The sequence below is a fragment of the Emydura macquarii genome, unplaced genomic scaffold, assembly GCF_026122565.2.
Source record: "Emydura macquarii macquarii isolate MOO-44397 ecotype Brisbane River unplaced genomic scaffold, CSIRO-AGI_Emac_v2 contig_705, whole genome shotgun sequence".
Classification (NCBI taxonomy): domain Eukaryota; kingdom Metazoa; phylum Chordata; order Testudines; family Chelidae; genus Emydura; species Emydura macquarii.
This window is the reverse complement of record NW_027130842.1, coordinates 11,547,992-11,560,018: the sequence shown is the minus strand read 5'-3', so window position 1 is coordinate 11,560,018 and position 12,027 is coordinate 11,547,992. Positions and strand designations below refer to the sequence as shown.

Genomic DNA, 12,027 nt, shown 5'->3' with positions numbered 1-12,027 from the left:
TGCAAACTTCTGCGAGAGCCACTTTGCAATACCGGTAAACAGACATCATGCATATCCTGTTTTACTTTCAACAAGACAACTGAATAGCACAAAAATGAAAACTATATAATTAAAAATAACTATTTTTAAACAATTTAAAGTCAACCTAAAAAAAATTTGTAACATGGTTCCATAAGCACTTTGCAAACATCCATTGCCACCCAGTGGCTGTCAAATACACTAATGAGAACTATGAATTGCTTCCTCAAAGGATTAGAATAGTAATATGAAACTTTCATGTGCCAAAGCTGAACACAGCAAAATAGCACATCCTGGGTATTTGTAGCCAAAAATGTTCCCTCCTCTAACATTGGTAGATTATACTATTGGTCAGCTGTTTATCTGTCTGCCAATTCCCACCTCACACTGTATATATAATAGTCTGGGAAGCTCAGGTAACATTTGGGATGACAGTTAATATGCACACAAAGTATGTGCAGAAATACATTTTTATCACTCTAGGCAGAGAAATGTGAGGACAGCCAGTAGATCTCAAGAAATCTCCAGTAAGTCCATCTTAAACTCTAGAAAATAAAATACAAATTTAAAAATACTAGAGTAATTCAGCTTCCCCATGTAACTATGCCATAATGGAAAGTATCAAAAAAACTAATCTTGACATTTATTCAGGAAAGTGACAGCTTATAAAACATTATTGTCTCACTTTGGGGGAAAAAGAGATACTAGTTTATTAAAAATATATTGGAACTTGATTCCATAAAACTACAAAACAGGAAGCTTGTAGAAAGCCTGGACCAACCTAAATCCTTAAGGAAAGACTGTACCTCATTAAGGCACTTTCAGCTACAAATCTCCTTATAACTTGTGAAAATAATTTAAAATAGCATATTTTATAAGATACATTATAGTTGGGGGCATGGGCAACAGGGAAAATACATTAGCAACTTACTTTTAAGCGGGAAAGCTGAATAGAAGAAAATTCTCTCACACCATTAACTACTGGAACCAGCCTATTATACAAAGCCTAAAAAAAAACCCACACAAGAGAAAATGTTACAATCAAAATACACAAATACAATAAAAGTTTATTTTCGTTCAAATTATTTAAATTATAATCTCATTAACATTTTTGGACCAATGTAAATTGTTGGTGTATACTTATATTTAACCAATTAAAAACAAATTCTGACTAGAGAGCAATTTTTCAAAAGAACTTAAATGACTAACGTGCTTAGAGTCACATTTTTCAAAAGTGATTTAGGCACGTCCACATACAAATCACACTGACTTTCAATGAGACTTGGGTTCCTAAATGCCTGCATTACTTTTGAAAATGGGATTTAGGTGCTTTTGAAAATTTTAATCAAGGTCTGAAATAACCTATTTTGTAATCAATGTCTGTAAAGAGACTTAAGTGCACTTTTCTGGATTCAGAAAGATGCCATGTCAATGAAGCAATAACTATCAGCAAATTAAGGGGATATGGCAGTGCTCCCCAGTTACAACAGAACAGCCACATACAAAGAAGGTTCTCTTACCCTTACCCCATTTCTCTGAAAACCTATGTTAACAATTAAGTTAAATCCACAATAAATTCAGTGGGAGGTTGAGAACAAGTATATGGTAGCTTATTTCCCAGTAAAATCCCTCCAGTGCATACCTTCGGATCAATACCTAATGGTGTCACTTATCTATGATTTCTTGCCCCAAAAATGTGATACGATAATACAGTGAATAACTAGATTGTCCAAAGAGAGAGGGTTTGGCAGAGAACTATGGCTCTGGAAGCACTCCCTCTGAATAGAAAATCTAATAGCTTTGGAGACAGCCTCAAAATGAGTTCATGTGCTGGAATGATACAAGAATGAAAAAGTGATATAATCAACAAAAATAGTTATGTAAATGTTTACAGGAAACTTCAAAAGGAAGTAAAGGATGGAAATTGTACAGGTAAATCTCACCTTATCAGATTGAGTGCTTTCATGCAAGATCCTTGCATCAATAGCAGCAGCTAGCAAATTATTAGCAGCAGTAATAGCGTGGATATCTCCAGTCAAATGAAGGTTGAACTACAGATTGTAGATGAAATACAAGAATTTCGTTAACACACTCCATTAATTTAGTACAGATTAATGAAAACAATCACTGTTTGTTCACCTTTGGGATTACAGCTCAGATCAGCCACTTAGCAGTATTGCTAAAATATTATGATGATTAGACAGACGGAAAATGTAACAAGCCAAATGAATTTACTTGGTCTCAGCTTAGTGTCTGATAGACTACAGTTAACAAGACAAAAATAAAACACAAACGTCCGTTCTCTTCACCCAAATGACCTAAGAATGAAATCTAATGCACTAATCACAACTTTGACACATGCACTTTTATGTTCAAAGTCAAATGTAATGGAGTATCAAAACTTGGAATTAGAACATCATCAGCCTTCAACTAGCTGAAAATTTTCAAGATTCATTTCCTTCCACTCTTCGTTGATTTCAAGAGAAACATTCAATCACATTTTACAAGAAAGTGAAAGCATAGGAATGGGGGGAAAGAGATGATGTGCTGATTTTATTTGTTTAGCATGGAGAAAAAGATGTTTCAAGGAAATTATAAAAATTATGATTTACGGATATGAAATGAGCTAATGGAACCTTTTCTTTGAATTGTCAGTCTTACACTTCAAAGATGTATCCAAAATCATATAGTAAAATCTCTGGTGTTTTACAGAATGATTAAGTCATCACCCATCTTCACCCTAAAGGATTCAGAATTTTTAGTACAATGATGTGCTGCAAATATTTTAACAAGATGCTGCTATAAAAATGTTCCCTCTTATGCTATGATAAACTCACATAAAAGGGGTTGCACACTTTCAGTAAGAATGGTAGTGACCAAGGAATCTGTTTCACTGCTTTTGCCATTTAAAAAAAAACTTGTTCATAACCATGACCAAGGAAGGTGGAAAAATACTTGGTGAATCAGTGCACTTGTTGGATAGGAGGGAAGAGAGCTGCACTTTGCAGGAAACATAAATTTAATATTTATATTAAAGTAGTGCCCAGAGGTCCCAATCAGGATCTGGTCTCTATTGTGCTAGATGATGTACAAAACACAATAAAGACAGATTTTTGGTAGCAATAGGGGGACACATGTATATGTATGTGACATTCCTCATCTTCTTCCTCTATCTAGCCACTCTGTTTATAAAACATTTATATTTTACTCCTGAAAAATTACACTAAGTGTATTGATAATACACCACAGTGTTCAAGGTGCATTATCTGAGGAAGAGTACCTTACTGAGAGTGGTTGTATCTTCCCCTGTGAAAATATTTTGAAAGTACTTGACACATGGAGCAATCTGGTCTATTTCAAAGGCTAGCATTATATTCTTCAGAAGTATTTGAGGCCCAGGGATAAAGTCATCTTTGGCAGCAATTATTTTGCAGTTTCTAACTGTGTGAATTCAATCGAAGGCAGAAAAAAAATCCTTTCATTTTGTGAGGTTGATATATTAACATGAGGCACCTGCAAGAGACACCCACCCAACCCTCACTATTTTGGAATGAAATAATTTCCCTTTTATTTTCCTAATGTTCATCAAATGCTCCTATGTTTGGGACATTTTCTCAAAACAGTTACAGTAAGGTATCATTATCAGAGATTGGTCAACCTGGTTGAACATAACATCATTTAGTTACAGTAAGTGGAAAGATTTTTGCTCTAAATAAATGTGAAATCTGTATTTGAAATTAAATTGTTTCTTGAAATTACTGGGCCTCTCTGTTCCTGTCCTTATCCCCAAAAAAGAAATAGATATTCACATCTTTTGCAACAGAGATATATAGACAAGGAACACTTAGCAACAGCGTATCAGATGCTATTATTTCTCCTTGTACCTTATTCACAGATAGTCAAACATTACCCGATTTCCAGTGTACTGAAAAATGTCTGCTAATAGTTGAGACTTCATGCAACATGCTTTAACATATAAAAGTCTATAGGCATTTTTCCTACACTTTACATATTTCAATTTATTGTTCAGGTAATTCACAGTTTATTTTTTGACTGGGTCTATCATCATGGATCTAGAGTTGAAGCAGCTGCCTGTTACACTTGGAAAATAATGTGCACACTGTGATGGAAGACCATGAAAGCCTGCCTTCTCCATAACCGTGGTGGAGGGCCTGAACTCTCAGTGATTGGAGGAGGAGGAGGGAGGCAACCTCTTTATCTCACTTTATCCTCTGATATAAAAATACGCTTCAAGTACTTTTCTGGATCATGTCCATAGTTGGCTGCCTGTGCACAAGATTTACCCTGAGAGCACAGGGGAGTAGTTGGCAATGGTCTTTTTTCCATCTTTTGTCTTACCTCTTCCATTGGAATGACTTGAGCATATCCACCTCCAGCTGCCCCACCTGAGCAAGTAAGCACATGGTCATGTCAGATTCACACCAATTCTGAGAGAACCCTTAAATCCACAAAAAAATAAAGCACGCAGCTTTGATACTTAAATATATCAGTATTTTAATTTCTATTATGGAAATCACTCAGACATTGGAACAAAAAAGTGTATTAATAATAAAAGACATCAGCAGTTAGACAGAGATCTCAGTGATGAATGTTACAGACCTTGTAAAGTAAAATCTGGCAAACATTACATTTCCACATCTTGTAAGTGAACCTCAAGCAAGATATGTCAACTTTCATGACTTTGCTATTTCAAATAAATTTGGATATGTTTAAGATTCTCCCTCAAGGTTAATTAATTTAGATACTAAGCCTGAAGAAGACACAGCATGTACCACAACATTAAATCCAGATCCTTTTAGCTAAATATCTGTTTTCATCACTCGATTTGATGCACACATTTATGTTTTGCAGCATGTTACACTGGTTTTCACAATAATTTAAACAAACTTAGAACCATATAAGTTAGAGATGAGCGTTAGAACACTCAATCCATTTCCTTGCTAGTTCAATATTGTTTCCTGCACGTTTCTGAGCATTTTGTATATATAGCTTATTCTTATTTAAGGCTCTTAAAAGAGGCTTGCAAACATTAGTCATACTAGTCAGGAAAATTAACACCTTCCGGCCAATCTATACTATACTAAGCTGCTGAAAACAAAAAAACAAAAATAAACCCCAAATGCAATATTTCCTTTTAATATAAAAAAGGAAGTATGTTTTGCAAACACTAAATACCTTTAACTCCAAAAGTAGGTCCTTGGGAAGGTTGCCTCAGACATGCAAAGGAATTCACATTAAGATGTGCAGTTAGAGCTTGAACAAGACCAACTGTGACAGTGCTTTTCCCCTCTCCAAGGGGTGTAGGTGTTATTCTAACAAAATAAAACAAAGAAAAGATTCATCAGTATCTCTACTGGAATGTTGATGTACACGTGACTTCCATTTGAGTTATTTACTAGTACAGCAGAAAAATAGAAGTTTATTCTGGCAAAAGTTCTGAGGACTATTCAATTTTATATAGATTTCATTTAGACCCAAAAGTCTCACCAGTCTCATGAACAAGTCATCCATCAAAAAACTAAGTATGTAATGGAGCCTCCTGTGTAGTAAGTCATGGGATTTTTTATTTCCTACTGCTTGATATATAAATGAAATACTATTGACTTTTTCATTAAACACCACAGGCTTTTGTTTGAAAATCTTGACTATCTTGTTCTTTAACTTCCATATCCTCTAACTCTCAGCAACAATGTAAGAAAGAAGATTGGTTTTTATAAAAGATAAAATGGGAACCAACTATAGTCACTATGTTCAGTTAAACGTGATTTGCAGATTTAGAAGCTAGAAGGGACCATTATGATCATGTTGTCTGACCTCCTACATAACACAGGTCAAAGATTTCATGCTTAGATTCCTGTATCTAGCCCAAAAACTTGTATTTGAACTAGAGCATTTGCATTTTAGCAAGACATTCAGTTTTGGATTTAAAGATGCCAAGTAATGGAGGAGTCTTTATTCCCCCTCCCCCCCTTAAGAATTCAATCTCTACCTTTCAATCAGCCAATGCACATGCACTGGTAGCAGCTTTTGTACGATGTGCGGTGTGTCATATCAGTGAAAGAATCCAGCAGACTTATTTACATATTCCCAATCAAAGGCCAATTAGAGAGCACTTTCATGAGCTCATAAGGACTACAGCAACACCGTTAGCCTTGCATAGTGAAAATCTTTCTTAACCAATCCCTATAATGTTGTCCTTCAATTTCTGCACAAATCCAAAGAGACATAGGGCTGGTTCACACTTACCATGAGATTCAGCGGCAGTCGACGGGAGTTACGCAAACTACACAGAGTAGTTTACGTAACTGACGTCGACCGCTCTGCTTCCCTTCTGCACGCTGGTCTCACTGCGCTGAGCCGACGAGCACTATGCTACTTGAAGGGGTGGACTTACTCAGTTGACTTCCTGATCGATTGAGGAGGTCTCACTGACCGCTCAATCGATCAAGAAAGACCGATCTGGCGGCGGCGATTTTGCTGCCATCAGTCTGAACATAGCCTCAGAACTAATGGTTTCAGATAAATGTGACTTTAAGTATACTGTTCTCTTGACAAGATGACATGGTTTCTATTAACAACAGTGGGAATTCTGTGAACATTGTTTGAGAATACTACACTTTTTAATGACAAAAGACTAAGTGAAATGAAAGATGTTCACTTTATAGATGTCCTTCCTACCATTCAGTTCATCACCCTTGGCTATTTCCAGGTTACTTTTAAAAAAAGAAAAGGTTACTCTCCTTGTGCAGTAACTGCGGTTCTTTGAGATGTTCCACTTCAGGTGTGCATGAGCCTTTCAAGCCCTTGATTAGAGGTTTTTCAGGAGCAGTGTCTGTTTGGGCTGTGCATGTCCTATATACAATCTCGTGCTGTGCTCTGATGGCATGTAGGAGTGCTCAGATGAACCACCTCTCAGTTTCTTCTCTATCCAAACATCCATCAAGAACAGTCTGAAGCAGAAGGGAAGAGGATGAGTAGTGGAGCACTCATAGGGGGACACATCTCCAGAGCAACCCTCTCTTCTTTGAGTAATGTCCCCATGGGTGCTCCACTTCAGGCGACTCTCGAGCAGCATCCACACAGGGAGGAAAGAGCTTTGAAATCAAGTCCAAGACTGAAGACAGTACAGCAGAACTAAGTGTAGCACCAGATATGATGGCCTGAACCAAGACATGGTGTTTAAAAAAGGTATACACCAACTCCAAGCAGCAGTTCTGCGTATGTCAGATACTGGAATGTTTTGCAGTGGCATACCAAGGGATTCTGGTGCCCGGGGTCCAAGCCTACATTTGCGCTGCCCCCAGGCCTCACATGCCCCTGCTCCCGCCTCTCTCCCCCCCGATCTGGGGGACAGGGTGTGCCGGCCAGACCTTCATGATGTGCTGGGGGGAGGTGCTGAGGGGCGCCCCTCAGAGCCTCCTGCGTGCCCTGCCTCCTGCACGTGGTGAAGAGGCGGCCCGGTGCTCCCTGCAGGCCTGTGCCAGGGGCCTGGCCCCCCCACCTCGGCATGCCACTGATGTTTTAGGGTAATGCTCTGGAAGTTGCCTGTGATCTGGTAGAACATGCTATAATCCTTTGGGGAGGCAAAGCACCAACTGCATCATAACAAGCAGTAATACACCCAGAGATCCATCTAGACTCTTTCTGTGAAGAGACTGTGGGCCCCTTTCATCTTTTTGTGATAGAGACAAAGAATCAAGTGATTTCTGAAATTACTTGGTGCTACCCAGATAAAAGGCCAATGCCTGTTGTACATCTACCATATGAAGAGAAGTTTCCTGCTGAGATTTATGAGGTATAGGGAAAAAAAACAATGGTAGATGAATAGACTGATTAAACTGGAAATCCGATAGTATCTTATATAAGAACTTTCAGTTCAGCCATAGTGAGACCCTAATCTTTGAAAAATATTGTAAATGGGGTGGGGGAGGCAGGAATAAAGGCAGGCATTCCTGACTGCCCTGAGTTCCAATAAGTTGATGTGGAGACTGGTTTCCTGAGATGACCATCCGCCCTGACAAACATGTGCATTGAGGCGTGCTGTTGTCATGGTTATTGTGTGAGCTGAGCAGATGAAAGAAACCCATGCAGAAATTGCAATGATTTTTCCATGGAGCTGTTTACCTGGAGAGGAACCGTAATCTGTTATCCAAGCTGTCTCTGAATGAGGAATAGCCTCTGAATGCTTTGTCATGAAGGTGAACATTGCCATATGACACAGGAGGGGCAAACACTTTCTTACTGTAGTATGGTGGCTTCTGTGAATTGTCCCAGCCAGATTAGATAAAGTTACGAATTTGCTGTGGGAAAGAAGGCCCTGGATGTCAATGAATCCAAATACGCCCCTATGAATTTTATTCTCTGTACAGGGGCTAACCTGGACTTCTTAACCTTTGGCTGGAGACCCAGCTCCTGGAAGACAGAGAGAGCTGTCTGGGTAAAAAGTTAGTACTGCTTTGTAAGATTCGCCCTTAAGTAGTCAGTTATCAAGATATGGGAATACTAAAACTGCTTCTTGCCAAAGGTAAACAGCTGCTACCGCTAAAACCTTTGAGAACACCCTTGGGGTCAAAGGGAAGTATTGAAAATGATCCTGCCCCATGGTGAAGTATAAGTATCTCCTGTGTACAGGATGTATTGCTATACGGAAATAGGTGTCCAGTGGGTCGAGGGCTGAAAGCCAGTCTTCTGCCTCTAAAAGGATTATAGCTGCCAGAGTCACCATCCAGAACTTTGGAGACTTTACAAATTTATTCAATTATCTTAGATGTAAGAGTGATCTCCACCCTCCATCCTTCTTTTGTCGGTTCCAACAGAGCTGAGTGGGAGGACATCACTGCTAAGTTTGAAATAGACAATGACAATCTGGAGGCAGATGGTACTAGAGCCCTGCTGGTGCCATCTTTCTCTGAAGTGCTCTGGGATCTCCCTGCTCCACCCGTACCAGAGGAAAAGTCTTTCTCCTGCATGATACCGAGTTGAGAGGTTGAGGCCTCCAAAACCATAGACTCAGCAGATTGGGATTTCTTGGGAGCTGGCTCCTTGTGGTGGGAGACCGAGCTCTTCTTCTTCAGAGCCTTCCCTGAGTCTTCAGAGATCTTCTGCTTCTTCGGCAAGACCTTACCTGAAGTCAAAGGTGCACTGGATCTGTCCAGACACAAATGTAAGGAGGCAGCGGCCCGGGGGGGGGGGGAGAAGGGGAGGAGAGAGAGAGAGGGGGGGGGGGGTGAGAGAAAAAGGGAGTTTGGTCCTGATATGATTCGGAAGCAGTTCAAAGGGACCACTCAGCAGCAGCATCTTTAGTTTGGTCTCCCGATTCTTCCAAGTTCTAGATTTTAGAGCCAGGCAAAAGTTACACTTTGGGGACATATGGGACTCTCCCAAGCAACAGATATATTTAGAGTGACAGATATATTTAGAGCCTCCTGACAAGAGAGAGAGAATTTGAAACCTGGAGAGCCACGCATGCCCAGCCAGGCCAAATAAGCTCCCCAGAATAAAATGAGGGATAAAAAGGGAGAAGAAAAACTGAAACCTCTCTCAACTATCTAATTCTATACTGACAACACTAACTAGAACACTAAACTAACTAAACAACAGCTACAAAACACACTGAGGCATACAAAAAGCTGATACATGACAGCTCCATTTCAGGTTGAGGTGGCAGAGAAGGAACTGAGGGTGGTTTGTCCAAGCAGCCCTATATATCCTTGGAGCGTGGCGTGAGGTTGTACAGAGCGCATATGCAGGCCAAAGAGACATTGGTAACAGAAAATCTCTGAACAAGGGCTTGAGAGGCACACGCCCACCTGAACTGGAACACCCCGAGGGATACTCTTGGAAGAAGAATACTCCCATATCTAAAATTAAAATGATTCAGTTGGAGTGTTTCTTTCTCTCATCAGCAAGAGGAAAACGAATAAAAACCAAGACTACATTTTCATTCACATCATTCCCACTGAACCCTCAAGGAAAAGCTTTGCCAAAAAACAGTTCACTGTTTAAACCTGTGGTATCTTTACTGCTTGCAGTGAAACGAGTAGTTTACTAAGGTATGTGACATTAAGGATTACATTTTCATTCCCATGGAAATACAAGCATGCATGCATATGCTAGCCAAAAGTGGCAACTCTTATATTATGACCTCTTCAAGGACTCAAGCTAAATATCCAATTCTAATTAAAAACATCTCATTTTCCTCTTCTAGCAACTTTGCAAGGTATTGTTGTCCAGCTCAAATCACAACAATGAGGCACAAAACAAACTAAAATCCTCTTTTTGTAGAAAGTTATTAAATTGTCTGGCTTAGAAAGAGAAATTCTTTTAAGCTCTTTCTTAACTAATAAAAATGACAACTCTTAACCCAATGGTTTATAGTTTAATAAAAAAACACAAAACCACTCAGTTTGTCACATTTATTTTTTATCTCTAAATGGCAATAAAAAAAATCAGGATGATGTGGATTTACATCTCATGACATGTGCACAGTAAATCAATATGAACATCTCTATGGCCCCAATTCAGAAAAGCACTTAAACACATGCCCTATTCAGGGAAGTTTAAGTTTAAGTTTTAACTTTATATTTAAATCTCATTGACTTTACTGGGGTGTAAGCATTTACTAAAGCGCTCCCTGAACTGAAGCTTAAAAGAAGAAATATCCCATCTACTGTTAGCTATCACTTTGAACAGCTGAGAAGTAACCACTTAAAACTTTTGTGGTTTAATTAAGGTAGATATCATATAGTCAATGTTAGCTCTATATTTAACCCTTCGTGTAAAAGTACCATGTTTTCCAAATTTCCAAACGTTGAAAATTCTGAATGAGAGATAAGAATTTTATTATCCAGACCACAGGGTACAATAATTTCTGAAGAAAATAATCTCCCCTTACTCCACCCCCTATCTCCTAGGATTTCACTTCCCAGTCTTAAAAGGGTAATTTCTTTCTTACACAATTTAAAAAAAAAAATCCATCCTGTCCCATATCAATAGCAATATGTTCAGGTTATAAGCTCCAACAAAGACTTCATGTATGCTCAAAGGGAGTTCTGCGTAAGTAAAGACTGCAGGTTAGGACGCTTTGTATGTAAATATTAAGAAACACATCCAAAGACCGAAACAATTTTTACTATTGAGCAAAATAGGAAAATCAATGTATTACTGCTTTTTAGTATTTTTTTAAAGAAAAAACCTATCTTATTCTATTTTAATACAAAGTACATCAGCACTTTTGAAGGATGAAATGCTGCCTCACTGAAACCAAAGAGAATTTTGCCATTGATTTTAATGGGGTCAAGATATAAACTCACATCTTTAAATTTACTCGAGTTTAAATATTTTCTTGGGGTGTGTGAATACAACCCTAAAAATCAGTTCAGTATATACTAAAATGATATCATAATTGTGATTGATAAGAAATTGATAGTTTAAGAAAAAGGAAGAAAGAAGGGTAAAGACAAAATATGCTATAGGTGTTACGTATTTAACTCATGTTACTGCACATCTTTAATAGACAAACAAAATTTCAAGTCTGTTTTAAACTCATCCTAAAAGGGAACATAAAGTGCTGAATTATATGATCAAGCCAAAACCGAACTACTGAACTTAAAAACGCTGTGCAGGACAGAGTGGAAGAAAGTTTAATTAATTTAGGGAGTATGTATCTCCAATTTCATCATCTCCAAGTTTCTCCTGCCAGTGCTGACACTGCACACATTAAAAAACCCTGTGAGATGCAAATGACATTTGGTGTTTAATAAGGATTACACACTTTTGCCAAGATTTCACAAGATGACAACACCAAACTGTTTGTATTATTAACAAAGAAAACTGCTCTGCTAAAAAAAAATCCTTTTAACTGTTTAATGAGAATTAATTATAGTAAAGAATCTTCAACAAAAGCATCACAGCTGTACACAGGATATGTTACCAAAGCAACAAGATATGGATGTAAATGTATGCATCTAGGAACAAAGAACGTAAGCC

At 38.3% G+C, this 12,027-nt stretch overlaps 1 protein-coding gene across 2 annotated transcripts in view; it reads right to left on the bottom strand.

Moving 5' to 3' along the window:
* The window catches only part of MTHFD1L (methylenetetrahydrofolate dehydrogenase (NADP+ dependent) 1 like), a 229,645-nt gene that overhangs the window by 168,800 nt on the left and 48,818 nt on the right, over window positions 1-12,027 (bottom strand). The window contains exons 12-15 of one of the 2 annotated variants that reach the window (XM_067542406.1): window positions 5,215-5,351; window positions 4,378-4,424; window positions 1,962-2,069; window positions 950-1,024 (exon numbers count right to left, since the gene is read on the bottom strand). In XM_067542406.1, the coding sequence (XP_067398507.1) occupies window positions 950-1,024; window positions 1,962-2,069; window positions 4,378-4,424; window positions 5,215-5,351 (367 nt within the window). Of the gene's footprint in view, window positions 1-949; window positions 1,025-1,961; window positions 2,070-2,654; window positions 2,668-4,377; window positions 4,425-5,214; window positions 5,352-12,027 lie in introns of those variants that run through there. The other variant, XM_067542408.1, reaches the window with a different exon arrangement.